At 41.8% G+C, this 27,137-nt stretch overlaps 1 protein-coding gene across 3 annotated transcripts in view; it reads right to left on the bottom strand.

The window, feature by feature from the left end:
* Positions 1-2,738: 2,738 nt before the first annotated feature.
* Positions 2,739-27,137, bottom strand: part of SEC23B (SEC23 homolog B, COPII coat complex component) — a 51,509-nt gene continuing 27,110 nt past the window's right edge. For 2 of the 3 annotated variants that reach the window (XM_019462416.2, XM_019462415.2), the window contains exons 15-20: positions 24,828-24,905; positions 21,653-21,814; positions 20,225-20,311; positions 11,442-11,597; positions 11,003-11,068; positions 2,739-3,204 (exon numbers count right to left, since the gene is read on the bottom strand). In XM_019462416.2, coding sequence (XP_019317961.1) covers positions 3,115-3,204; positions 11,003-11,068; positions 11,442-11,597; positions 20,225-20,311; positions 21,653-21,814; positions 24,828-24,905 — 639 coding nt within the window. In that variant the 3' untranslated portion in view covers positions 2,739-3,114. Of the gene's footprint in view, positions 3,205-5,561; positions 5,700-11,002; positions 11,069-11,441; positions 11,598-20,224; positions 20,312-21,652; positions 21,815-24,827; positions 24,906-27,137 lie in introns of those variants that run through there. The other variant, XM_053890461.1, reaches the window with a different exon arrangement.

Raw genomic sequence — 27,137 nt, 5'->3', positions numbered from 1 at the left:
CCTATCTGTCACCTCTGTCTGAGCACCTGCCTCTCTGTTCAGGCCTCACCTAGATTCCAGCTTCCTCCCATCCATCCTGCCACTCTCTAGTGTTTAAAAAAAAAACCCCTAACTGATCCTTTCCCCTGCTTAAAATGTCAGAGGCTTTCCTTGCCTTGGAGAGGAATTTCAGAGTCCTCATTAGCCACACTAGGCTCCATGCTTCCCCACTCAGGATGGCTGCTTTCACACAATACTACCCCCCACCTCTATGTTCTCTCTGGAAACAGCCACCAGTACCCAGAGGTGGCACCTGCACGGCCACGTCTTTGATGTTGTCACCCAATGGTGCCACCTCACCTCAGCACCTGAACTCATGGTCACTGAAGAGAACACCAGAGCAAGGTGGGTCTACCACATTCTACCTTCTGTTAATTTGAAATGGAAAGGACCAGGTGGAACAGTTTCAACTTAAATCTGTATATGCAGTTTTATGTACTCTTCTATTTGATGTGTCTCAATTAAAAATTATTTCCAAAAAGAAAAATATTCTATGGAAAAGATACATAAAATAAAAGCCCTTGGCATTTATTTATTTAAAAAAAAGTTTTTTTAATGTTTATTTGAGACAGAGAGAGACAGAGCATGAACGGGGGAGGGTCAGAGAGAGAGAGGGAGACACAGCATCCGAAACAGGCTCCAGGCTCTGAGCGGTCAGCACAGAGCCCGACACGGGGCTCAAACTCACGGACCACAAGATCATGACCTGAGCCGAAGTCGGACGCTCAACCAACTGAGCCAACCAGGCGCCCCAAGCCCTTGGCATTTAAAATGTAAGTGCTAGGGAGCCTGGCTGGGTCAGCTGGAAGAGCATTCGATTCTTGATCTCGGGGTCGTGGCTTCAAGCCCCACATTGGATGTAGAGATTACTTAAATAAACTTTAAAAAATGAAATGAAATAACGTGTTAAACAGCTTAGGATAGGAAACACTCTGAGAACACACACCAAAGGCAAAAGGTAGTAATACAAATTCGAAATATAGAGAAGAATCAATCCAGATGGTCCAACAGTCAATTAAAAGGAGTTTCCAGCTTTGCTTTTCTACATAGCACTCAGTACCTTCTAATAAGTTATATAATTTACTTCCATTTTTTTTATTATTGGTCTTCCCTAACTAGAACATAAGCTTCACAAAAGCAGAAAATTTTGTTTTATTGGCTACATTCCCAGTGCCTATAAGACACTCCATACATATCAAATACTGAACAATTATTTGTTGAATGAATGAAAAAATAGGTCCAAAGTTCTGAGAGGAAAATGATTTGGGGCCTAGAATTTTATACTCAGCAAAGCTATCAAGTATGAAGACAGAATAGATTCAGTCAATTATCTCCCATGTAACTTTTTATAGAAGCCATCTAAGATAGCAAATGACTTATGGGATAAAGAGTAGAACTAATCCAGGAGTCCAGACAAAAGAAATTCCTGGATTACTATTGTCGTAGCAATTGGCCGGTGATTAAAGGGGAGATCAGTGACCTTTAAAGAACAATGGACTCCATTCAGTAGAAGAAGAGATTTGAATTTCTGAATAAATAGAAAACAAAATCTTCAATCAAAACAAAAAATTAGGAACTCTAGGGAAAATAACAATATAAGAAGTCATGATGTGAAAAGGAAGCACACCAACCCGGGGCATGCTAGAATGTGAGCACAGTAACTAATTCTGTCACTGGACATGTTTTCCTTCAAGTGGTAGAAGGACTGGGGCAGCAAACCCCTGGAGACAAATGTAATATTGCCTGACCGAACACGGACAATGTTTACATGATCACAACTGTGTAAATGATATTTATTAATTTCCAACTTTCAGAATGAACTTTCAGACAAAAGACAGAACTATGGCTATAGGTCAGAATGTAAATTTTACCAACCTTGATAGAAAAATAAAGGTGTAGCTGATCAAAACTGGATGGTCAAGAGAAAGGTCTTACTTTCCTCATTCTGGAAAATGGGAATTGAGTGACACTGGTTGGCTAAAACTGATACAGCAACAAAAGTCTTGAAGGAAAGGTTAAAGCCAGTCATCTCGGCACAGTAGGTTTAGGCTCAGGGAGTGGAGGGAACTATTATTTGTTATAAAGCTCTTTAGGATAAGTTTTGTCTCTTTTTTTAAAACCATGCACATATTACTTTGATTAAAAAGCAGTGCTAATGTTAAAGTTATTTTACTTGATGCCCAAGATAAATGGCTGTCATTTTGTTATAGCTATTTATGCCCATCAGTCACTCTTTAAAAAAATTTTTTTTAAATGTTTATTTATTTTTGAGAGAGAGAGAGAGAGGGGATGAGCAGAGGGGCAGAGAGAGGATGAGCGGGTGGGCAGAGAGAGAAAGACACAGAATCCGAAGCAGGCTCTAAGCTCTGAGCTGTCAGCACAGAGCCTGACGTGGGGCTCGAACCCACAAGCCATGACATCATGACCTGAGCCAAAGCCGGGCGCTTAACCGATTTGAGCCACCCAGGCGCGTGCCCTGCCCCACCCCTCCCCCCAGTAGCCACTCTTTAGGGCTACTTGGGCTGGGCTGTTTACATGTTAGTTAGGGATAGTGCACTCCAGACAACTCTGCCTTGACAAAGTTTCACATATTTCAAGGTTTCCTTTGATCTATTAACATTTAGACAGAAAATGTGAGGATTAAGTTCAGGAAATATCTCTTGGGGGAGTCACTTAAAACACACACATACACACAGACCTCAGGAAATCAAATTTGTATTAGCATTATTTTAGCCAGTGCTTTCTTTATCTATATTTATTTCCTTTCTGATCATTATGATTTTCATCTAAGTAAGTTGCCAAAATACAGTATCTCTGATTTTACATAAGTGTGAAGTTAGGATACAAAAAGCATATAAACATCTACAAGTACCAAAACATTTATGACCTTACAATTTCATGTTGCAAGAAAAGGGGCACAAATAAGGAATACAAATAAATTATAATCTAAAGAGTTACATACAATGCTTCCTTTGATTATTTATTAAAACTCACAAGGAAAGTGAAAGGAATGTTTTTGAGCCATAATAAGCAATTGTGAACACAATGTGACAATGTTCCGCTCACATCTCCAGCTTAACAAGCAGTGGACACAGCCAGCTTCTTCAAATGATCCATGAACACCTGCAGGCTAACATCGTCAGTTAGGATGGGTGCTCCTGTTTCCTGAAATTTAATGGTAAACATTTATTGGCAGGTATCTCAAAAGCTGGTTAGAATTCATCAATTATTAAGGACCTTTCCACCTCAGAACATTCATAGTGTTTCCCCCCTCTGCTCTGAGTAGTCCCTCTGCCTCATTAACCAGTCTTTCAACTGAAGCGTAATTTCCTCACTAAACCTTCTCTGACCCCCTGAGTTCAGGCCATCCCTGCCACTCCAGACTTTTCTAGGCATATGCCCTTCTACTTTAATCCTCTCCACAGTTCTGATGACCTGTCCAGAGTCTGGCTTCCCATCAGGCATGAGCACGCCGTGTCTCATGTTCCCCATCACGCTGACAGCACCTAGCCTGAGGCTCTTTCATGGCCTGCTTACAACAGAAGCTTGAGGAGGGTGTATTTACAAATCAGTGGATCAGTGCAACCACTGAACAACAGATGGATATCTGTATTATCCGAAACTGCTTGTGATTTATGTCATGCTTGGGGAAAAGAACTGAATAGAAACTTTGACTTCCAGTAAGATCCCAAACTTGTAAAAAATAAGTAAAAATACACATGATATACACATTTTATATTATCTACAAAGAAGCTGGAAATACTTAACTCTACACAGTGGCAATATAGGTATTAATTTTCTTTCTTAATCTTTTCTTTAACATACTCAAATTTTCCAAAATGATACTACCAGTATAATTAGGAAAATATAAGCATAATTAAAATTTTATAAGAAGATTTCTTCTGGGAAGGAGTAGATGTGCTTTTCCCTATTCCTTCCACTAAGTACAAATAAAAACCCCAGACATTTTATATAAAACAAACATAAGAAGACTCTAAAAGGTGGACAGAAGAGAGCAGACAAACCAAGGTCCCTAAGGCCGAAGGAACAACACAGTGGTGAGTTCCTTGGGTTTCCTTTTTGCCTCATATCTCAGACCTGGAGCCGAAGAGGCTGGCAAACAATCACTGCACACAGACAAGAACATCAGAAAAAGCCAACTTTCTCTAGCTAAAGGAACAGCACAGCCCAGCAAGACCAAAAAATGATAGATAATAACTGCTGCACTCTAAAGGTGACAGAAGAAACTGTGTCCCAACCCACACCAGCAACAGCTGAGTGGGCACCTTAGACTGCCACCCTCACAAGACAGCAACAAGGGACCCCCAACACCCCCCCCAGGATGCTGGCAGAGAAGGCCAAGGACAACACTGGGAATTTCATCCCCAATGGCCAGGAAGACGTCTCCCTACTGCCATGGTTATCAGGAGAGGCCATTCAGGGAGCCTGCACTCCCACCCCTGCCTGGCAGTAATGAGATGTCCTCCAGGCCCCCTGCACTGGGAATCAGAGGCGGCCTAGTGGAGAGTCAGGACTTTTCATTACCACCCAGCACTAATATGGAGACTAGGTGGGGAGCTGGAATGCCTATCTCCACCTAGCAGTAACAAGGAACTGTCCCTCACCCACGTGTTAAGACGCCAATGGAAAACCTAGTTTGCTTCAAGTGAATGAAAAACAGTCAGCAGGTATTAACACCAAGCCACCAAGCTGCCTACAGTGTTAGAATTATTTGACAAAGACTTCAAAGCAGCCATGACAGAAGTGCTTCAATGAGCAATTACGAGCACACTTGAAACAAATGAAAAAGTAGAAAGCCTCAGCAAAGAAAGTCTCAGGAAAGACGTAGACATAAATGAGAATCAAAGGAAAATTTTAGAACTGGAAAATACAGAAATAAGTTCAGTGTCTGAGCTCAATAGCAGAGAAGGAACAGAGAAAATAATCAGCAAACGAAGATAAAATAGTGGAAATAATGCAACTGAAAAGCAGACAGAAAATGGTGGGAAAAAATTGTACAGGGCCCCAGGGGTATGTGGAACTACAAAAGACCTGACATGCATGTCACTGGAGTCCCAGAGAGAAATGAAGAAGAGGATGGGCTGAAAAATTATTCAAAGAAATAATAACTGATAACTAACCAATTTTGGCAGGACCGATAAATATACAGAACCAAGAAGCAGAGCAAAGTCTAAACAGGTTAAATCCAAAGAAATCCACACCAAGCACATGGTACTTAAACTTTTGAAAACTAGTGTTAACAAAGAAACAATCTTGAAAGCAGACAGAGAAAGATATCTTACCGATAGGGGAAAAACAATGAGAATGACAATAAATTTCTCATCAGAAACCAGAGAGACCAAGAGAAGTCACAAAATATTTTTCAGCTGCCTAAAGAAAAGGACAACCACCAAAATTCTTTATCTAGAGAAAATATCCTTCATGAATGAGGGGGAAATCAAGATTCTCAAATGAAAAAAAATTAAGAATCTATCACCATCAGACCTAAAAGAATGGCTAAAGGGGGGGTACCTGGGTGGCTCAGTCGGTTAAGTGTACGACTCTTGATTTCAGCTTGGGTCATGGTCCCAAGTTATCATGGGATCAAGCTCCCTGTTGGGCTCCATGCGGAGTGTGGAGGCTGCTTTACAATTCTCATTCTCAAAAAAAAAAAAAAGAAAAAAAGAAAAATGGCTAAAGGAAGATCTCTACCTAAAATGGTAATGATAAAAGAAGGAATATGGGAGTATCAAGAAGGAATAAAGAACACAGTAAGCAAAATTATGGATAAATATAACTGGATTTGCATCTGCTCTTGAGATATATAAATTATGTTTGATGGCTGAAGAAAAACTGTAACATTGCGGCATGTAGAAAAAAATATTTAACACCATTATATTATAAATGGGGTAAAGAAATATAAATGGGAATAAGTTTCCTATACATCACTTTGGTCAAAAAGCCATCAGTAAACTGTGATAATCTATGTATGTATAATGTAATACAATGCTCTACTATCAACAACCAGGAGTGACCACTAAAAAAGGCTACACAAAAAGATACACTCAAAAACATTATAAATGAATTAAAATGGAATTCTAGGAGTGCATGGGTGGCTCAGTTGGTTAAGCACTGACTCTTGATTTCGACTCAGGTTATGATCCCAAGGTCGTGGGATCAACCCCACATTGGGCTCCGTGCTGAACATGAAGCCTGCTTAACATTCTCTTTCTGTCTCACTTTGCCCCACTCCCCTGCTAGTGTTCACTCTAAAACAAAAATTAAAAAAAAAATTAAAATGGAATTCTAAAAAATGTTCAAGTAATCCACAGGAAGGCAGGAAAAACAGAGAAATGAAAAGCAGAGAAAACAAACAGAAAACAAAAAATAAAATGACAGACTTGAGCTCTAACGTATCATTAATTACATTAAATATAAATGGTCCAAATGTACCAATTGTAAGAGTTTAAGAGTAGATTAAAAACCACGATCCAACTATGTGCTGTTTACAAGAAATTCACTTCAAATATAATAAAGAAATAGGTTGAAAGTTAAAGAATGGTAAGACATATAACAGGCAAATATCTTTTTTTAAATGTTTATTTATTTATTTTTGAGAGAAGAGAGACAGAGCATGAGCAGGGGAGAGGCAGAGGGAGAGGGAGACACAGAATCTGAAGCAGACTCCAGGCTCTGAGTTGTAAGCACAGAGCCTGACGCAGGGCTTGAACCCACGAACTGTGAGATCCTGACCTGAGTCGAAGTCAGACACTCAACGAACTGAGGCACCCAAGCGCCCCTGCAAATATTTTTTTTTTTGCATGAAAAGTAACAGGAAAGAAAGGAAAGAAAGAACGAGCTTTATTAATGTCAGATAGACATCACTGCAAACAAAATGACCAGAGACAGAGGGAGACATTATATAATGAAATAAAGTCAACCCACCAAAACAAAGCAATCCTAAATGTCTATGCAACAAACAACAGAGCTACAAAACATGTGAATGAAAACTGACAGAACTCAAAAGAGAAACAGATAAACTCACAATTAGAGTTGGAAACTTCAACACCCTCTCTCAAAAACTGACAGAACAACTAGACAGATAATCAGCAGGGATATGTAAGAACTCAACAACATCAACTAAATGTATCTCTGGAGTCCCAGAGAGAAAGGAAGAAGAGGATGTCTAAGAGACATTTATAGTACACTCTATCCAACAACAGCAGAATACACATTCAAGTGACCATGAAATATATGCCAAGATAGACTACAGCTTGGGACATAAAACAAACTTCAGGGGCACCTGGGTGGCTCAGTCAGTTAAGCGTCCAACTCAATTTCAGCTCAAGTCATGATCTCACGATTCATGAGATCAAGCCCCAGGTTGGGCTCCATGCTGACAGTGCAGAGCATACTTGGGATTCTCTCTCCCTTTCTCTCTGCTCCTCCACTACTTGTGCTCTCTCTCTCTCTCTCTCAGAATAAATAAATAACCTCAAAAAAAAAAAAAAAAAGAATTGAAACCATACAAAGTATATACTCTAACAACAATGTAATCAAAATAAAAATCAATAACCTACAAATAATAAGATAATCTCCAAATACTTGTAAACTAAGCAACACTTTTTTTTTTAATTTAGGGTGATACTCATTTTTTTTTAAGTTCATTTATTTTGAGAGAGAGAAAAAGCACGAGCAAGTAGGGGAGGGACACAGAGAGAGGGGGAGCAAGAATCGCAAGTAGGCTCTGCGCTGTCAGTGTGGAGCCCAACACAGGGCTTGAACTCACAAACCATGAGATCATGACCTGAGCCAAAATCAAGAGTCAGATGCTCAACCAACTGACCCACCCAGGCGCCCCAACTAAGCAACACTTCTAAATAAACTTAAAGCAAGCAGAAGAAAATAAAGATTACAACAAAAATCAATGAATTGAAACAGAAAAACAAGACATGAAAAGGAAATAAAGGTATTCAATTGGAAAGGAAGCAATAAATTGTTCTTATTTGTAGATGACATGATTATTTATGTTGAAAATCCCAACAATCTACAAAAAAATTACCAGAAGTAGTAAGTAACTCAGGAAAGTCACAGAATATAAGATAAAAATACAAAAATCAGCAGTATTTCTATATATTAGCAATGAACACTGGGACACTGAAATCAAAACTATAATACCATTCACAATCACTCAAAAAAAAAAAAAAGTGAAAACATTCAACCTTAAAGAAAGAGTAAGAAATCAAAACAGAATGAAGAGATATACTGAATTCATGGACTGGAAAGGCTCAACATAGTAAAGATGTCAATTCTCCCCAAATTGATATAGAGAATTGATATAATTCTTTAAAAAAAATTTTTTTTTTTGATAGAGTGTGCGAGTGGTGGAGGGGCAGAGAGAGAGGGAGACAGAGGCTCTGAAGCAGGCTCTGCACTGACAGTAGCGAGCCCAATGTGGGGCTCAAACTCACAAACCATGAGATCATGACCAGAACTAAAGTCAGACACTCAACCGACTGAGTCACCCAGGCACCCCTGGATTGATGTAATTCTTATCAAAATCCCAGCAAGAGTTTTTAAAGACATAAACAAGATTATTCTCAAATGTTTATGTAAAATCGAAGGAACCAGAATAGTTAAGACAATTTTGAAAAAGAAGTGGGAGAAACCAGTCTACCTGACTTTAAGACAACCTGTACAGTTACAGTAATCAAAACTGTTGTATTGATAGACAGATGGAAACACAGATCAACACAACAGAGAAGAAAACCCAGAAGTGGACTCATACATGACTGACTAACCTTTGACAAAGATGCAAAAGTAATTCAATGAAAGACAGCCTTTCTGACAGATGCTGCTGGAGCAATTAGACATCCGTATGCAAAAAATAAAACTAAGCCTCACATCGTATATAAAAATTAACTCAAAAAATTGGGGCACTTGGGTGGCTCAGTCGGTTAAGCATCTGACTTTGCTCAGGTCACGATCTCACAGTCTGTGAGTTCAAGCCACGCATTGGGCTCTGTGCTGACAGCTCGGAGCCTGGAGCCTGCTTCAGATTCTGTGTCTCCCTATCTCTCTGACCCTCCCCCGTTCATGCTCTGTCTCTCTCTGTCTCAAAAATAAATACACGTTTAAAAAAAATTCTTTTTAATAAAAAAAAAATTATTCAAATGGATCACAGACTGAAAGGTAAATGTAAAATCAGGCAAACAAACACGGGACATCTTTGGGATCTAGGGCTAGGCAAAGAGTTCTCAGACTTGGCACCAAAAACACAATCCATAAAAGGAAACATTGATAAAAGTGAACTTCCTAAAAACCACTTTTGCTCTGCAAAAGACCCTGTGAAAAGGATATAGCAACAAGTGAGAGAAAATATTTACAAACCACATATTCAACAAAAGGCTAGCACATAGAGCACATAAAGAACTTAAAACTCAACAACAAAAAAGCCAAATAATCCAATTATAAGATAGATAAAAGAAAGATTTCATTGAAGAAAATAGGTAAGTGGAAAAGTACATGAGAAGATGCTCAGCATCATTAGCCATCAAGAAAATGTAATTTATTTTATTCACTTAAATGTTTATCTGAGAGAGAAAGAGAGACAGAGGATCTGAGGTGGGCTGTGCACTAACAGTAGCCAACTAGATGTGGGGCTTGAACTCATGAACCGTGAGATCATGACCGGAGTCAAAGTCTGACACCCAACCAACTGAGCCACCCAGGCGCCCTGAGAAAATGTAATTGAAAACCACAATGTTATACCACTACACACCTATTGGAATAACTAAAATCAAAATGATGACAATACCAAATGTTGACAAGGATGCACAGAAACTGGATCACTCACACATTGCTACAGCTTCTTAGACTAACCACATGACTACCGTACAATGGAACAAATATACTCCAGGGCATTTATCTCAGAGAAAGGAAGATTTGTGTTCGTAAGAAACCCGTACGTGAATATTTACAGCAGCTTTATTCCTAACGGCCAGCAACTGTGAACCCAGATGTCCTTCAACGGGTGAATGATTAAGCAACTACAGTACATCTCTACACCAGTACATCTGGGAATACCACTTGTCAAGTAAAAAGGAACAAATTATTGACACATGCAACAACCTGGATGAATCTTTAGATAATCATGCTGAAGGGAAAAAGCCAGTCCTCAAAGGTTATGTAACATGTGATTTCACATACATAACCTTCTTGATGACAAAATCACAGAGGTGGAGAAACCAGCAGCAGTAGCCAGGTGGAGGCGAGGGAAGTGAGAGTGAATATAAAAAGCCAAATGAGAGATCTCTGTGGTGATGGAAGTGTGTATCTGGACCACATCTACGTCAGTATCCCGGCCATGATACTGCATTATGGTTGTACAAGATGTTCCCACTGCGGGACACGAGGTAAAGAGCACAGGGAATCTGTCCACATTATATCTCACAACTGCTTGTAAATTTACAATTAAATTCACAATTACCTCAAAAGAAAGTTTAACTTTAAAAAGCGTAAGAAAACAGAGTGAAAGAAAAGACTTGAGAGAGACACAAATGTTGGGAATAATTAGATAAAGAAGGAATCAGAGGCTGACAAGTGAGGAGGCAGAACCAGTGGGGAGCAGGAGTAGATGTTTTTGCCCTGCACCCTTGGGAGAGGGACGAGGGGGGAGAAGGCTGAGGGTGATGTTGTTGCGTCTATGAGGACAGCCAAATGCAGGTCATGCTACAGAGTTCTGTCCTCTGGCTGAATCTGTCATATTATGCTGTGTACTGCAGGAGATCCACACCAGTGTCCCCTCCCACCCCAGCTACGGTATTTAAAGTTTCCACCCCACCCCCACCCCCCAGCAAAATACCTGAGTGAATTCTGTCTCTAAGGCCAAAGAGATCTATTTGGTAACAAGTTTTTCAACAAGAGCCTGGCCTCCTCCCCTAGATACCTGACAATTTCTTACCTGTCCCCAAGCGTACAGGTTATTGTGTGTCTGAGATGGGTTCACTTTGGACAAAAGGAATCGGGCCTTTAAAAAAGGAAGACATTTAAAGATTACAATGGCATTAATATTAGTGTAATAGTAAAAAAAAAAAAAAAGTGTTTACAACATTTCTTTTGTTAAATTAGCATTTTTCTACTACATAGGAACCGATTTCTTTAATGTAAGCCAATGACTCCCCATTTATTAGGGTTCTTAAAACATGAGATATGTGTTTTATTTTGGCAACCCTCTACTTTTATGTTAATGTGTTTTTACCACTCATTTAAGAAGTCATATTTGAAGTTTGGCTGAATGTCAATTTATGTCACCACATAAAATATTAGTTACACCATTGGATTTATAGCCATGAAAATACATCAGGAAACCAACCATGAGAGCTGGAATTCAACTCACTCACCTGGCTGCCTCCGTGCTCCGTGTTAATGTAACGTGGCATTGGAAAGCGCGCCTGCAGAATCTCTTGAGCATCATCCAGTGGTGCCTGCAGAAGGTGCTTGAAGTTTTCATACTCAGGCATGTCCTGGTACCCAGCTTTACGCCACTGGGCTATGGTCTGCACCAAAACAAACCAACCAAAACCATCGTGGAAACACCAAAACAATAGTTTTCCTTGACACTCTTGACATTCCCACCACCACCTAGAACTTGTTTCCCGTAAGAAAGTCTTATATCAAGAATGACAAGTCGCAGAGGGGAGCTGGGTAGTGTAAGTAGGAGTAAGCAAAGAGGTGCAGACAGAACACCCCCACCTACATAGTTCTCCCAGAAATGTCACAGCCATCAGTCACACCTCTTCCTTTTCTTTTTCTTTTTAATATTTTTGAGAGAGAGAGAGAGAGAGAATATGCAAGCGAGCGAGCAGGGGTCGGACAGAGAGAGAGGGAGACAGAAGATCTGAAGTGGGCTGTGCACAGACAGCAGAGAGCCTGATGTGGGGCTCGAACTCATGAATTGTGAGATTATGACCTGAGCTGAAGTGGGACACTTAACCAACTGAGCCACCCAGGCACCTCTTACCTCCTTCCCTTCTAACTGTACATACCAACTAGCTAAAAACACCCAGGGAACCGCTGTCCCAAAGAGCCACCCTTCCTTTCCATTCCCAGTGCCATCACTCGGTTCAGCCTCTCATGTCCTTCCAGCCGGTAGGGAAAGGGATCTGTTGGCTTCCTATGTAGAATCTGTTCGCCCTTCTTGTGACTAGGGGCACACCTCTACACCCTCGTCCAGTGCTTAGTGTCACACAGACTCACCCCACCTCCCCTGGGCCCTGAGTTGGGACACTCTTGACTGGAGAGAAAAAAGCTGCAAGAATCACAGTGTAGGTGTTCATTAGGCTAGTAGAAGGCAATATACTATGGTGCGGAAGGTAAAACCTATCCCCCCACCTCAGCTAACACTGTGTCTCACCCTCTTGTATCCCCAAGAACAATGCTCTAGAAAATGCCTTGTGCACACAGGAAATCAAGAAATATTTGCTGACTGATTAATATATCTTTAAAATAATCTGAAGTGCTTTCACATGTTATTTAGGGGACATTTTAAAAAAGAAAACAGTGAGAGGGGAAATGGAGTAAGAGGACGTAACAAGTGACCAATAGGTTTTAAAAACAAAACTGTTAGTCTGATTATCAGGGAGAGGATTCTCTTTAGATGCTTCCTTCTGCAGCCTGTTCTCCCTTCTTCTCAGAGTTTCCAATAACATTTTCCAGGTCTTAATTTGTATGTATGTATGTATGTATGTATGTATGTATGTACGTATATATGTATGTATGTTATGTATGTATTTATAAAGTGCGCGTGTGAGTGAGAGTTCAAACAAGTGCAGGGGAGGGGCAGAGAAGAGAGAGAGAATCCCAAGCAGACTGCACAGTCAGCACAGAGCCCGATTCAGGGCCTGATCTCACAAACCATGAGATCATGACCTGATTCGAGATCAAGAGTCAGATGCTTAACCAACATACCCACAGGTGCCCCTTCCAGGTCTTAATTTCTGACTGACTGCTGGCATAAAGGAAATGCCCATAAGTTGGTTTGGGTCCAAGAGTTAATCAGAACACCCACAACCAGCAGACTTGGGGCTTTTGGAGAGTGAGACCTATGTCATTATCTTCGTCTTTAGAACCCATCACTTGCATGCAACAGAAGGTGCTCAATAAACATATGAATGGACAGGACAGGGGTTGTGGTCAGAAACATCTGTAAGGGGAGAGCTGAAGGCTAGAAACCTAGTCATGATTACTGCTTCTGTAGGACCAGTGGGAGCAGCAGTTGGTCACCCAATGGCCCTGGGTCTAGGACCATTACTGAAACCTAGTGTCTGTGGGCAAGCGGCCAGCAGAGTGAGCATTAATATGCTAAAAAAAGCTAAACACCATAAAAGTATGCATATTAAAATCAAGAAACTAATCATTGAAGTTACTACAGGAATTCTGAAACACAACGTATAACTGCAGGACATCTGAAATCACATCTAATGTAAAGACACTAGGAAGTCATGTCAAACACCAAAACAATTTATTGAAGGTAAAGAATGGACAGAAGGAAAAAAATATGTCAATGAACATAATGCTCAGTGAAAGGATTTTCTTCAGAGGAGCCATTCATTTTCTCAGGAAATCCCGTTGAGAAAGAAAGAGACTCCCCTGAAAGCCATCTACAGTCATCCTTGGGCTCCACAGACCCAGTGGAAGGATCAGCATGCCACTTTTTTTTTTTTTTTAAAGATTTTAAGTAATCTCCACACACAATTTGGGGCTCAAACTCGCAACCCCAAGATCAAGAGACGCATGCTCGGGGGGGTTCCGGAAGATGGCGGCGTAGGAGGACGCGGGGCTCACAGCGCGTCCTGCCGATCACTTAGATTCCACCTACACCTGCCTAAAGAACCCAGAAAACTGCCAGAGGATTAGCAGAAGGGAGTCTCCGGAGTCAAGCGCAGACTAGAGGCCCACGGAAGAGGGTAGGAAGGGCGGCGAGGCGGTGCGCGCTCCACGGACTGGCGGGAGGGAGCCGGGGCGGAGGGGCGGCTCGCCGGCCAAGCAGAGCCCCCGAGTCTGGCTGGCAAAAGCGGAGGGGCCGGACAGACTGTGTTCCGACAGCAAGCGCGACTTAGCGTCTGGGAGGTCAGAAGTTAACAGCTCTGCTCGGAAAGCGGGAAGGCTGGAGGACAAAGGGAGGGAGAGCTGCTGAGCCCCCGGACGGCAGAGCTCAGCTTGGCGGGGAACAAAGGCGCCAGCGCCATCTCCCCCGCCCATCCCCCAGCCAAAATCCCAAAGGGAACCAGTTCCTGCCAGGGAACTTGCTCGCTCCGCGCAAACACCCAACTCTGTGCTTCTGCGGAGCCAAACCTCCGGCAGCGGATCTGACTCCCTCCCGCTGCCACAGGGCTCCTCCTGAAGTGGATCACCTAAGGAGAAGCGAGCTATGCCTGCCCCTCCAGCCCCCGTGCACCTTGCCTACCCACCCCAGCTAATACGCCAGATCCCCAGCAACACAAGCCTGGCAGTGTGCAAGTAGCCCAGAAGGGACACGCCACCCCACAGTGAATCCCGCCCCTAGGAGAGGGGAAGAGAAGGCACACACCAGTCTGACTGTGGCCCCAGCAGTGGGCTGGGGGCAGACATCGGGTCGGACTGCGGCCCCGCCCACTAACTCCAGTTATACACCACAGCACAGGGGAAGTGCACTGCAGGTCCTCACCACGCCAGGGACTCTCCAAAATGACCAAACGGAAGAATTCCCCTCAGAAGAATCTCCAGGAAATAACAACAGCTAATGAACTGATCAAAAAGGATTTAAATAATATAACAGAAAGTGAATTTAGAATAATAGTCATAAAATTAATCGCTGGGCTTGAAAACAGTATACAGGACAGCAGAGAATCTCTTGCCACAAAGATCGAGGGACTAAGGAACAGTCACGAGGAGTTGAAAAACGCTTTAAACGAATTGCAAAACAAAATGGAATCCACGATGGCTCGGCTTGAAGAGGCAGAGGAGAGAATAGGTGAACTAGAAGATAAAGTTATGGAGAAAGAGGAAGCTGAAAGAAAGAGAGATAAAAAAATCCAGGAGTATGAGGGGAAAATTAGAGAACTAAGTGATACACTAAAAAAAAATAATATACGCATAATTGGTATCCCAGAGGAGGAAGAGAGAGGGAAGGGTGCTGAAGGGGTACTTGAACAAATTATAGCTGAGAACTTCCCTGAACTGGGGAAGGAAAAAGGCATTGAAATCCAAGAGGCACAGAGAACTCCCTTCAGACGTAACTTGAATCGATCTTCTGCACGACATATCATAGTGAAACTGGCAAAATACAAGGATAAAGAGAAAATTCTGAAAGCAGCAAGGGATAAACGTGCCCTCACATATAAAGGGAGACCTATAAGACTCGTGACTGATCTCTCCTTTGAAACTTGGCAGGCCAGAAAGGCTTGGCACGATATCTACAGTGTGCTAAACAGAAAAAATATGCAGCCGAGAATCCTTTATCCAGCAAGTCTGTCATTTAGAATAGAAGGAGAGATAAAGGTCTTCCCAAACAAACAAAAACTGAAGGAATTTGTCACCACGAAACCAGCCCTACAAGAGATCCTAAGGGGGATCCTGTGAGACAAAGTACCAGAGACATCACTACAAGCATAAAACATACAGACATCACAATGACTCTAAACCCATATCTTTCTATAATAACACTGAATGTAAATGGATTAAATGCGCCAACCAAAAGACATAGGGTATCAGAATGGATAAAAAAACAAGACCCATCTATTTGCTGTCTACAAGAGACTCATTTTAGATCTGAGGACACCTTTAGATTGAGAGTGAGGGGATGGAGAACTATTTATCATGCTCCTGGAAGCCAAAAGAAAGCTGGAGTAGCCATACTTATATCAGACAAACTAGACTTTAAATTAAAGGCTGTAACAAGAGATGAAGAAGGGCATTATATAATAATCACAGGGTCTATCCACCAGGAAGAGCTAACTATTATAAATGTCTATGCGCCAAATACCCGAGCCCCCAGATATATAAAACAATTACTCATAAACATAAGCAACCTTATTGATAAGAATGTGGTCATTGCAGGGGACTTTAACACCCCACTTACAGAAATGGATAGATCATCTAGACACACAGTCAATAAAGAAACAAGGGCCCTGAATGATACATTGGATCAGATGGACTTGACAGATATATTTAGAACTCTGCATCCCAAAGCAACAGAATATACTTTCTTCTCGAGTGCACATGGAACATTCTCCAAGATAGATCATATACTGGGTCACAAAACAGCCCTTCATAAGTTTACAAGAATTGAAATTATACCATGCATACTTTCAGACCACAATGCTATGAAGCTTGAAATCAACCACAGGAAAAAGTCTGGAAAACCTCCAAAAGCATGGAGGTTAAAGAACACCCTACTAACGAATGAGTGGGTCAACCAGGCAATTAGAGAAGAAATTAAAACATATATGGAAACAAACGAAAATGAAAATACAACAATCCAAACGCTTTGGGATGCAGCGAAGGCAGTCCTGAGAGGAAAATACATTGCAATCCAGGCCTATCTCAAGAAACAAGAAAAATCCCAAATACAAAATCTAACAGCACACCTAAAGGAAATAGAAGCAGAACAGCAAAGGCAGCCTAAACCCAGCAGAAGAAGAGAAATAATAAAGATCAGAGCAGAAATAAACAATATAGAATCTAAAAAAAAAACTGTAGAGCAGATCAACGAAACCAAGAGTTGGTTTTTTGAAAAAATAAACAAAATTGACAAACCTCTAGCCAGGCTTCTCAAAAAGAAAAGGGAGATGACCCAAATAGATAAAATCATGAATGAAAATGGAATGATTACAACCAATCCCTCAGAGATACAAACAATTATCAGGGAATACTATGAAAAATTATATGCCAGCAAATTGGACAACCTGGAAGAAATGGACAAATTTCTAAACACCCACACTCTTCCAAAACTCAATCAGGAGGAAATAGAAAGCTTGAACAGACCCATAACCAGCGAAGAAATTGAATCGGTTATCAAAAATCTCCCAACAAATAAGAGTCCAGGACCAGATGGCTTCCCAGGGGAGTTCTACCAGACATTTAAAGCAGAGATAATACCTATCCTTCTCAAGCTATTCCAAGAAATAGAAAGGGAAGGAAAACTTCCAGACTCATTCTATGAAGCCAGTATTACTTTGATTCCTAAACCAGACAGAGACCCAGTAAAAAAAGAGAACTACAGGCCAATATCCCTGATGAATATGGATGCAAAAATTCTTAATAAGATACTAGCAAATCGAATTCAACAGCATATAAAAAGAATTATTCACCATGATCAAGTGGGATTCATTCCTGGGATGCAGGGCTGGTTCAACATTCGCAAATCGATCAACGTGATACATCACATTAACAAAAAAAAAGAGAAGAACCATATGATCCTGTCAATCGATGCAGAAAAGGCCTTTGACAAAATCCAGCACCCTTTCTTAATAAAAACCCTTGAGAAAGTCGGGATAGAAGGAACATACTTAAAGATCATAAAGGCCATTTATGAAAAGCCCACAGCTAACATCATCCTCAACGGGGAAAAACTGAGAGCTTTTTCCCTGAGATCAGGAACACGACAGGGATGCCCACTGTCACCGCTGCTGTTTAATATAGTGCTGGAAGTTCTAGCATCAGCAATCAGACAACAAAAGGAAATCAAAGGCATCAAAATTGGCAAAGATGAAGTCAAGCTTTCGCTTTTTGCAGATGACATGATATTATACATGGAAAATCCGATAGACACCACCAAAAGTCTGCTAGAACTGATACATGAATTCAGCAAAGTTGCAGGATACAAAATCAATGTGCAGAAATCAGTTGCATTCTTATACACTAACAATGAAGCAACAGAAAGACAAATGAAGAAACTGATCCCATTCACAATTGCACCAAGAAGCATAAAATACCTAGGAATAAATCTAACCAAAGATGTAAAAGATCTGTATGCTGAAAACTATAGAAAGCTTATGCAGGTAACTGAAGAAGATATAAAGAAATGGAAAGACATTCCCTGCTCATGGATTGGAAGAATAAATATTGTCAAAATGTCAATACTACCCAAAGCTATCTACACATTCAATGCAATCCCAATCAAAATTGCACCAGCATTCTTCTCGAAACTAGAACAAGCAATCCTAAAATTCATATGGAACCACAAAAGGCCCCGAATAGCCAAAGTAATTTTGAAGAAGAAGACCAAAGCAGGAGGCATCACAATCCCAGACTTTAGCCTCTACTACAAAGCTGTCATCATCAAGACAGCATGGTATTGGCATAAAAACAGACACATAGACCAATGGAATAGAATAGAAACCCCAGAACTAGACCCACAAACGTATGGCCAACTCATCTTTGACAAAGCAGGAAAGAACATCCAATGGAAAAAAGACAGTCTCTTTAACAAATGGTGCTGGGAGAACTGGACAGCAACATGCACAAGGTTGAAACTAGACCACTTTCTCACACCATTCACAAAAATAAACTCAAAATGGATAAAGGACCTGAATGTGAGACAGGAAACCATCAAAACCTTAGAGGAGAAAGCAGGAAAAGACCTCTCTGACCTCAGCCATAGCAATCTCTTACTCGGCACATCCCCAAAGGCAAGGGAATTAAAAGCAAAAGTGAATTACTGGGACCTTATGAAGATAAAAAGCTTCTGCACAGCAAAGGAAACAACCAACAAAACTAAAAGGCAACCAACGGAATGGGAAAAGATATTTGCAAATGACACATCGGACAAAGGGCTAGTATCCAAAATCTATAAAGAGCTCATCAAACTCCACACCCGAAAAACAAATAACCCAGTGAAGAAATGGGCAGAAAACATGAATCGACACTTCTCTAAAGAAGACATCCGGATGGCCAACAGGCACATGAAAAGATGTTCAACGTCGCTCCTTATCAGGGAAATACAAATCAAAACCACATTCAGATACCACCTCACGCCAGTCAGAGTGGCCAAAATGAAGAAATCAGGAGACTATAGATGCTGGAGAGGATGTGGAGAAACAGGAACCCTCTTGCACTGTTGGTGGGAATGCAAATTGGTGCAGCCGCTCTGGAAAGCAGTGTGGAGGTTCCTCAGAAAATTAAAAATAGACCTACCCTATGACCCAGCAATAGCACTGCTAGGAATTTATCCAAGGGATACAGGAGTACTGATGCATAGGGGCACCTGTACCCCAATGTTTATAGCGGCACTCTCAACAATAGCCAAATTATGGAAAGAGCCTAAATGTCCATCAACTGATGAATGGATAAAGAAATTGTGGTTTATATACACAATGGAATACTACGTGGCAATGAGAAAAAATGAAATATGGCCTTTTGTAGCAACATGGATGGAACTGGAGAGTGTGATGCTAAGTGAAATAAGCCATACAGAGAAAGACAGATACCATATGGTTTCACTCTTATGTGGATCCTGAGAAACATAACAGAAACCCATGGGGGAGGGGAAGGGAAAAAAAAAAAAAAAAAGAGGTTAGAGTGGGAGAGAGCCAAAGCATTAGAGACTGTTAAAAACTGAGAACAAACTGAGGGTTGATGGGGGGTGGGAGGGAGGGCAGGGTGGGTGATGGGTATTGAGGAGGGCACCTTTTGGGATGAGCACTGGGTGTTGTATGGAAACCAATTTGACAGTAAATTTCATATATTAAAAAATTAAAAAAAAAAAAAAAAAAAGAGACGCATGCTCTACCCACTGAGCCTGCCAGCTGCCCCCAGTGTTATTTCATCAAAGAAAAACTTTGGTCCCAAACTTATTGTTTATTAATGACTCTAACATAACTCCGAAAGGATAGCAGTGTGAGTGAAAAGCTGACTGAGGAAAAGTAAAGTGACCTTGCCTGACAACTCAAAAAGCAGTAAGTTATAGTGATTTAAAAGGACCACCTGAGATTTACTTAGAGCAAATAAAATTAAAAATTACCAAACATACAAATACCCCTCAGGGACTTGAAGAAATATTTTATTCAATAGAATGAAAACTGCTATACTCATTATAATAAACAGTGGGTCTTTTAAGCCTGAATTATTTCAAATGTCACTGAAACCTAAATTAATAAAAAGAAAGCCAAAACAATAGTAAGGAAAGAAATTAACATCTTCTTACCTCACCAAGGTAAATGACGATTTGGAAGAAAGTATCCATCAGCAAAATTCTGTCAGCTAGAATGCTGCTGCTGTCCAAGAGTACTGGCTGAAGAAAAAGGGAGAGGGACAGCGTTGGTCTTCCCTGTTCCCACATGGCAACCACTCCAACCCCACACCTGGGGTGTCCATTTCACAGCTACAAGGCTGCTTACAAATGGCACCTGGCAGGGTGATTCTCCCCATTTTTTCTCATCTTTAAGGAAACTCCTTTCTGCTCCCTGACTCAGCAATTCGAAGTATCAATTTTGTAGAAGAAACAGGCTCCAAATAATCCCTCATCAACTGGGAAGAGAGATTAAGAACATCTTTTGCTCCAGCAACCAGAATTAATTCCAAACATTCTCAGTTTTGTGTCAGAAACACATCAGAGACATAGTCTCTCAAATCTGCTGTAGATGACTGAGAACAGTGATTGCCTATATGAAAAAAAACCAGCTTTTAATACAAGTTTTAAAAGTTTACTACAAAATACATTTTATTATGATTTCTATTTCAGGAATAAAAGTAACATACTCATTAAGGAAAATTAGAAAATTTGTACTCAAGTACAACAAGCGTTTGTAATTTATTTTCACATTATTTAATTTTCGTATGCTGAAAAATATAATTTATAAAAGTTTCTATTTTTTCACGTAACTTTTGTTTTTAAGTTTTTTTTCTTTAATGTATATCTTTTAGTAACCTCTAAACCCAATAAGAGGCTTGAACTCACGACCTCGAGATCAAGAGTCAGATGCTCTTCTGACTGAGCCAGTCTGATGCCCACCCTTTTTTAAATTATTAAATGTGATACTTGTATTTTTTTCTTGTTTTTTTTCCCCCCTTTTTACATTTTTAAATAATTTCTATGCCCAACACAGAGCTCAAATTCATGACCTTGAGATAAAGGGTCACATTTTCTACTGACTGAGCTAGCCAGGAGCCCCTTCATGTAACACTTTAATATTTTATCACATTACATAAACTTTGTAAACATTTCTTAGATTACTTATTTTCCTACTATTAAACACGTGGATTGTTTTCTAATCTATCATAACAGTTCATTTGACTATTTCTTTGAACAAAGCTTTTTCTGTATTTAGAAGGATTTCCTTCAGGCACAAGACATAGATTTACTGGGTCAAAGTATATGAACACATTGGAAAAAAAATACCTACGTATTTTTTTTAACATGTAATCCTGCCTTCCACAGATAATAGCTTTCTTTGTATGCCCTGTGACTTTTTTCTATGTGTATTTTTTAATACTCAGAAATAATGTTAAATTACTACTAAGACTCAAAGTTTTCTTTTTTTATAGCTTTGTTCTAAGAGTAAATGTGCTAGAAAAGAAACAACCCATACTAGGTGATTCCAACTCTGAGAAAAGCATTCACGTAAAACCTCACCTCTGGTGGCCCGTGGAACGAGTAGGAGTACAGAATGGGCTGGATCATGATGAGGGACTGAGTTAGGTCCTGTCGGGCAAAATGGTGTCTGTAATACGATGACTCGTCAGGACTGTTGTTAAACACTTGGAGAAATGGAGATCTTCTAAGATGGAACATGAACTGCATTTACCAAAAAAAAAAAAAAAAAAAAAAAAAGGTAAATGCATACAGCTGTAACTTTCTTAGAAACCCCAGATAGTGGACTTGCCTTTGATCTCTGAAAGAGAAGCCAGACTTTAAGACAAGGCTTCTGGGTTCATGTGAACAGAAAGTACATGGTATTACCAAGGATTGGGGGAACAGGGAAATGGGAATCTGTTTAATAAGTACAGAGTTTCAGTTTTGCAGGATAAAAAAGTTCTGGAAATCTGTTGCATAACAATGTGAATATACTTGAAACTACTGAACTACACACTTAAAAATCGTTAAGATGGTATATTTTATGTTACGTGTTTTTCACCTCAATTAGAAATAAACATTATTCTTGAGAAAGGGGGAGGGACCCTGTGGGTATGTCAACGCTTCCACATGTAAAGGAAAAGGCAAAGCAGCATTTATTTCTGAAGTCACTGGGCCAGGTTGCAAGACAGAACGTCTAGAGAGGCCACAGTGCAGTGGGGAAAAGGCACACTCAGGGAAGCCACAGTCAAAAATTGTGAGCACAATACAAGAAAGTACTAGTAGGATGGGGTGGGAATGGAGGGGAAGCAGATTTCCCAAGCCACGGGGGTCTGAAAGTCGTGCATGAGGAGGCCAGAGGAAGGGGACTCCAGCTGCAGCAGCAGTTAAGTAGGTGGAGAGCTCAGGACTCAGGATGGAGTGAGGGGTATAGGAGAGAGAAGGATAAGAGAGAGGGAAGGACAAGAGATGAGGCTGGAGAGTTACGCTCTTTACCATGAGGATCAGAAGGTGGACGGCAGAGTTTTAGCTCAATCTAATGAGGTGCCAGAACGAGCTATACTGAGAAGTATAAAGTTTCCTGAAATTCCAAATATTGAATCATAGATTCCTAATAATCATGGCTGATATTCAATGTATCTCATGTGCAAGGCACAAAGCAGCTGACAAAAATGATTTCATCTTTCCAATAAGCCCACGAAGTAGGTTCTCTTACCTTCCCTAGTTTACGGGTGAGCAAACTATGGGATAGGCAACTTGCCCATGGCCACTCGCACTGAGGGGCAGAGCCACTCTATTCCAGGCATCGGGTTCCAAAGACTGGGCTTGACTTCTAACCTAGATGCCACAACTGGAGGAATCTTGGAAACCACCTCATTCAGTGGTTTTCAAACTGTGCTCTTCAGTCCTAGCAGATCCTTAGGGTACGGGTTGGGGGGGGGGGGGGTGGAGGGTGCTGTGGCAGCACCCAGTGGGTGAGGGTGGTGCGTGGGCACAACCAAAGCAGCTGCAAGTCTATCTGCTTTACGTGCTGTCTTTTAAGGGGGTCCTCTCGAAAAAAGGATTCCACGGCTTCAAAGAGATTGCAAACCACTTCTCCAGACCCACTCCTTCCTTCTGAGGAGGTATCAACATCCTTCTGAGGAGGGGGTTCAGGACCTCACCCAGAATCGGCAGCAGCAGAACCAGTGCCAGAACTCCACTCTGACTCTGGCAGGTCCAGGGCTCCTTCCACAACACTGTACAGCCTCAGCTGTTCCAGCACAGGGCAGAGGCCCACATGTTAGGGACCACGGAACCCTGCCCTGGGCCGGGGGTCAAGTGAAGTGATCTCTAAGGTTCCCTTCTAATCCTGAGAGTCCAAGCTGTACAAGTTCACAACTGAAACCTGTGACCACTTTCCAAATTGAGTAATTGAAAGAATAACACCTATGTGCATATATAAGTGCTCACAAATTTATTAAAAAATGGAAGTTTTCTACTCTCTACTAATTCTTAAGAAAATGATAGAAGGGGAGGGGAGGGTAAGGAAGGGGAGGGAAGGGGAGGAGGGGAAGGAAGGGGAGGGAAGGGGCGGGGAGGGGAGGGGAGGGGAAAGAGGGGAGGGGAAAGAGGGGAGGGGAAAGAGGGGAGGGGAAAGAGGGGAGGGAAAGGAAGGGGAGGGAAAGGAAGGGGAGGGGAGGGAAAGGAAGGGGAAGGAAGGGGAGGGGAGGGAAAGGAATGGGAGGGAAGGGAAGGGGAGGGGAGGGGAGGGGAGGGGAGGGGAGGGGAGGGGAGGGGAGGGGAGGGGAGGGGAGGGGAGGGGAAGGGAAGGGAAGGGAAGGGTTGGGATTGCTTCTGGTTCAGGGAAAGCTGAACTGCAAAGACACCACCTGAGAGTCCTGGGCCCCAGCTGTGGAGTGGGCTCACACCCACCAACAAGCACTTAGAGAGCACCTGGCCCTGAGGTGAACACTCTATCCACCTCGGCCTAGCATCCTCACAGCACCTACAGGGCCAAGCTCTAGTTTCCTCATTTACAGATGAGGATGGGGGTTCAGGAAGGGTAAATACACAGATCCCTGACAGCGGCTTCAAGCTCTGCCCACTTCTCTCCCTCCTTTCCCTGTCCAACGGCTCCCAAGTGCCTGGTTCGGGCACAGTGCAGTTATTTACAGGAGCTGTTATTACTGCTGTTTCCTGGGTATAATGTAGCAGAGTCACTACAGACTTATCATTAAATATTTGTCATTATTTCTGGTCCCATTTTGTTATACTCGTCTTCACATGTGCTGCATTTTCTTGATTTGCTGCTGAGAAAGCTGTCTACCCAGCACTGTTTCGAATTAAAAGGTTTTGTTGTGGCCTTCAGCAACAACCCTGTTTTGCCTTTTCATGGAGGTTTACATACATCTCTTCTTCCTGCATATGTCATCGTGTCTTCCGTAGGGTTGAGACACGGTCTCACACAGACACAGAGAACTGAACAGGATAACCTTCATCACCTATAGACACAGTCTCAAAACACACTGAGTCTTCACTTTAGCCTGAGAGCAGTGAGTCTTATTTCCAAAAAAAAAATTTTTTTTTTGAGAGAGAGAGAGCGAGCGAGCGAGCGAGCACACACACAACTGGAGGAGAGAGAAAGAGAATCTCAGTGCGGAGCCTGAGTAAAAAAAAAAATTTTTTTGCAGCGTATTTTATTTCGATCACAATTTATTCTTCTACAGTTACTTAAAAAACACCTATTACTTACCTGAGGATACAGAGAGAAGGAATCTGATAACCTAAAAGAAGTGGGGTCTTCTTTGTTATACTGTCCAAATTTCTGACACTGTTGAAAGGGAACAGCAAAAAGGAAAAAGAGAGAAAAGCCAAGTTAGTGTCACCTGGAAAAATGCCTGCAGTAAGACAGCTATGTTCCAATTTCAATTCTGACTTAGAGTCCCAGACCAGCACTTCCCAAGCATGGTCGGGCCAACCCAGCAACAGGGTGTTGTTAAACACAGATTCTGATTCGGCAGATGTGGAGACGTCCTGCATTTCTTACCAGCTCCCGGGGCTCCCAAGCAATGCTGCCAGAGGATTACCTGGACCAGTCAGAGGCTCGAGGCACTCTCTCAGGCCCTCTCCCATAGGAAAAAACCCAAAGTGCACCAAAAACTGGCAATAATAGATAAGCTTTGATGTTGCATCACTCTACACCTCAATTTTCTTCCTTTTTTCAAAGGCAAATTTCTGAACAATATTTTCTCTTCCAGCCTTTATTTCCTCTTTGTTTTGCACCTCTCTTCTGGCCACTAGAGAACTGGACCTTCCACCACTGAAGGAAAGATTATCTCTGACAGTTACCTCTCCTACCAAGTCTGATGACCTTGTATGGCTCTCACCTTCCTGGACTCCCCAGTAGCACAGGCCAAGTGGCTCCCCCAAACCTCGTGAAATTCTCCTCCAGTTGCTAACACAGCACTTTCTTATTTCTCATTCTCCCCAACTGATCCTTCTCTGGCTTGTTCCATGGCCCCTCATCTCCCTACCTCCTAACTGTGGGTTCTTTGGAGGCTAGTCCTTGGCCCTTGCTCCCATCCTCACTACTTCAGCTATAAGTAACAGACTGATGTCATCTAAATCCACCCCGACATCTAGTGCTGCCTGTTAGGGGCACCCAAATGCAGGATGGCTTCCCTCGGACGTATTTTCACAAGTTCATGTGTAAAATCAATTGAACTATTTAGTACACTAAAAAAAAAATTGGGGGGGAGGGCGCTTGGGTGGCTCAGTCAGTTGAGTGTCTGACTTTGGCTCAGGTCATGATCTCAAGGTTGATGAGTTCGAGCCATGCGTCAGGCTCTCTGCTGACACCTCAGAGCCTAGAGCCTGCTTCAGATTCTGTGTCTCCCTCTCTCTCTCTCTGCCCCTCCTCTGCTAGTGCTGTCTCTATCTCAAAAATAAATATAAACATTAAAAAAAAATTTTCCACCCCTTCTACCCCTCCCTCATCCTTACAGTCACCCACACTTGAAACCTAAGTCAATGTCGATTTTTTGGTTTTTGATTCCATAAATAGTGTGACCGTATTTTATCAATTTTTCTTTCGACATACATCCTGATTCCAAACTTTCCCTACCCTCTAACTGTCCTACCACACTCTAGTCTCAGCTCCCTTGAACCTCCAGAATCCTCCACTGGTCTCCATAACAGCAGCCTTTCACCCTGTAGTTTATCTCATATGGTAATGGTAGATGTAAACACAAGCGTCATGCTCATGGCACTCCCCTGCTTAGGAATCTACCCGCAACATTAAGGCAGTGACTTCACTTTAAAATCAAGGCATCCAACAGAATTGTTGAATCACTATGTAGTGCACCTGAACCCAAAATTACATTGTATGTAAACCACACTTCAATAATAAAAATTAAAATAAATTCATAGAGGTGCCTGGGTAGCTCAGTTGGTTGAGCGTCCAACTCTCGATTTTGGCTCAGGTCGCAATCCCAGGACTGTGAGATCAAGCCCTGCACTGGGCTCTGTGCTAAGCGTGGAGCCTGCTTAAGATTCTCTCTCTCTCTCTCTCTCTCTCTCTCTCTCTCTCTCTCTCTCTCTCTCTCTCCCCCTTTGCTCCTCTCCCCTGCTCACTCTCTAAAGTAAAAAAATATATATTAAAAAAATCATAAATAAAATGAAGCATTCTACAATTAAGCAGCACTTTCACTGCTTTTCCCCAACGTACAACCTGGCCTCATGAGGTCTCTCCAGGTCCCCAGCAAAAGCTGAAATGCACAGCTATGTCCCACAGGCTTGTCCATGCTTGGCCCTGACTTCTCATCTGTTACCCTGCTCGTTTTAAGAAAACCTGATTCAAAGCTCACTTTCCCCTTTCCCCAAGGCTCACCTTGTCAACTACCCGGACCTTCTGCTCAATTTTCAAATTGTTTCAAATGTTGACATTCCCTGAAAAAATGGTTCCATGGGACAGCAAGGGCACACACACATCTGAATAAAGTTAAATAGGTGTTTGATCATGAATCCGTGCTGTGAATTTCCATAACAGTAAGCCTATGTCAAT

The sequence above is a fragment of the Panthera pardus genome, unplaced genomic scaffold (genome assembly GCF_024362965.1).
Source record: "Panthera pardus isolate Hobbes unplaced genomic scaffold, ASM2436296v1 HiC_scaffold_25, whole genome shotgun sequence".
Classification (NCBI taxonomy): domain Eukaryota; kingdom Metazoa; phylum Chordata; class Mammalia; order Carnivora; family Felidae; genus Panthera; species Panthera pardus.
This window is presented reverse-complemented; position numbering and strand designations above follow the sequence as displayed.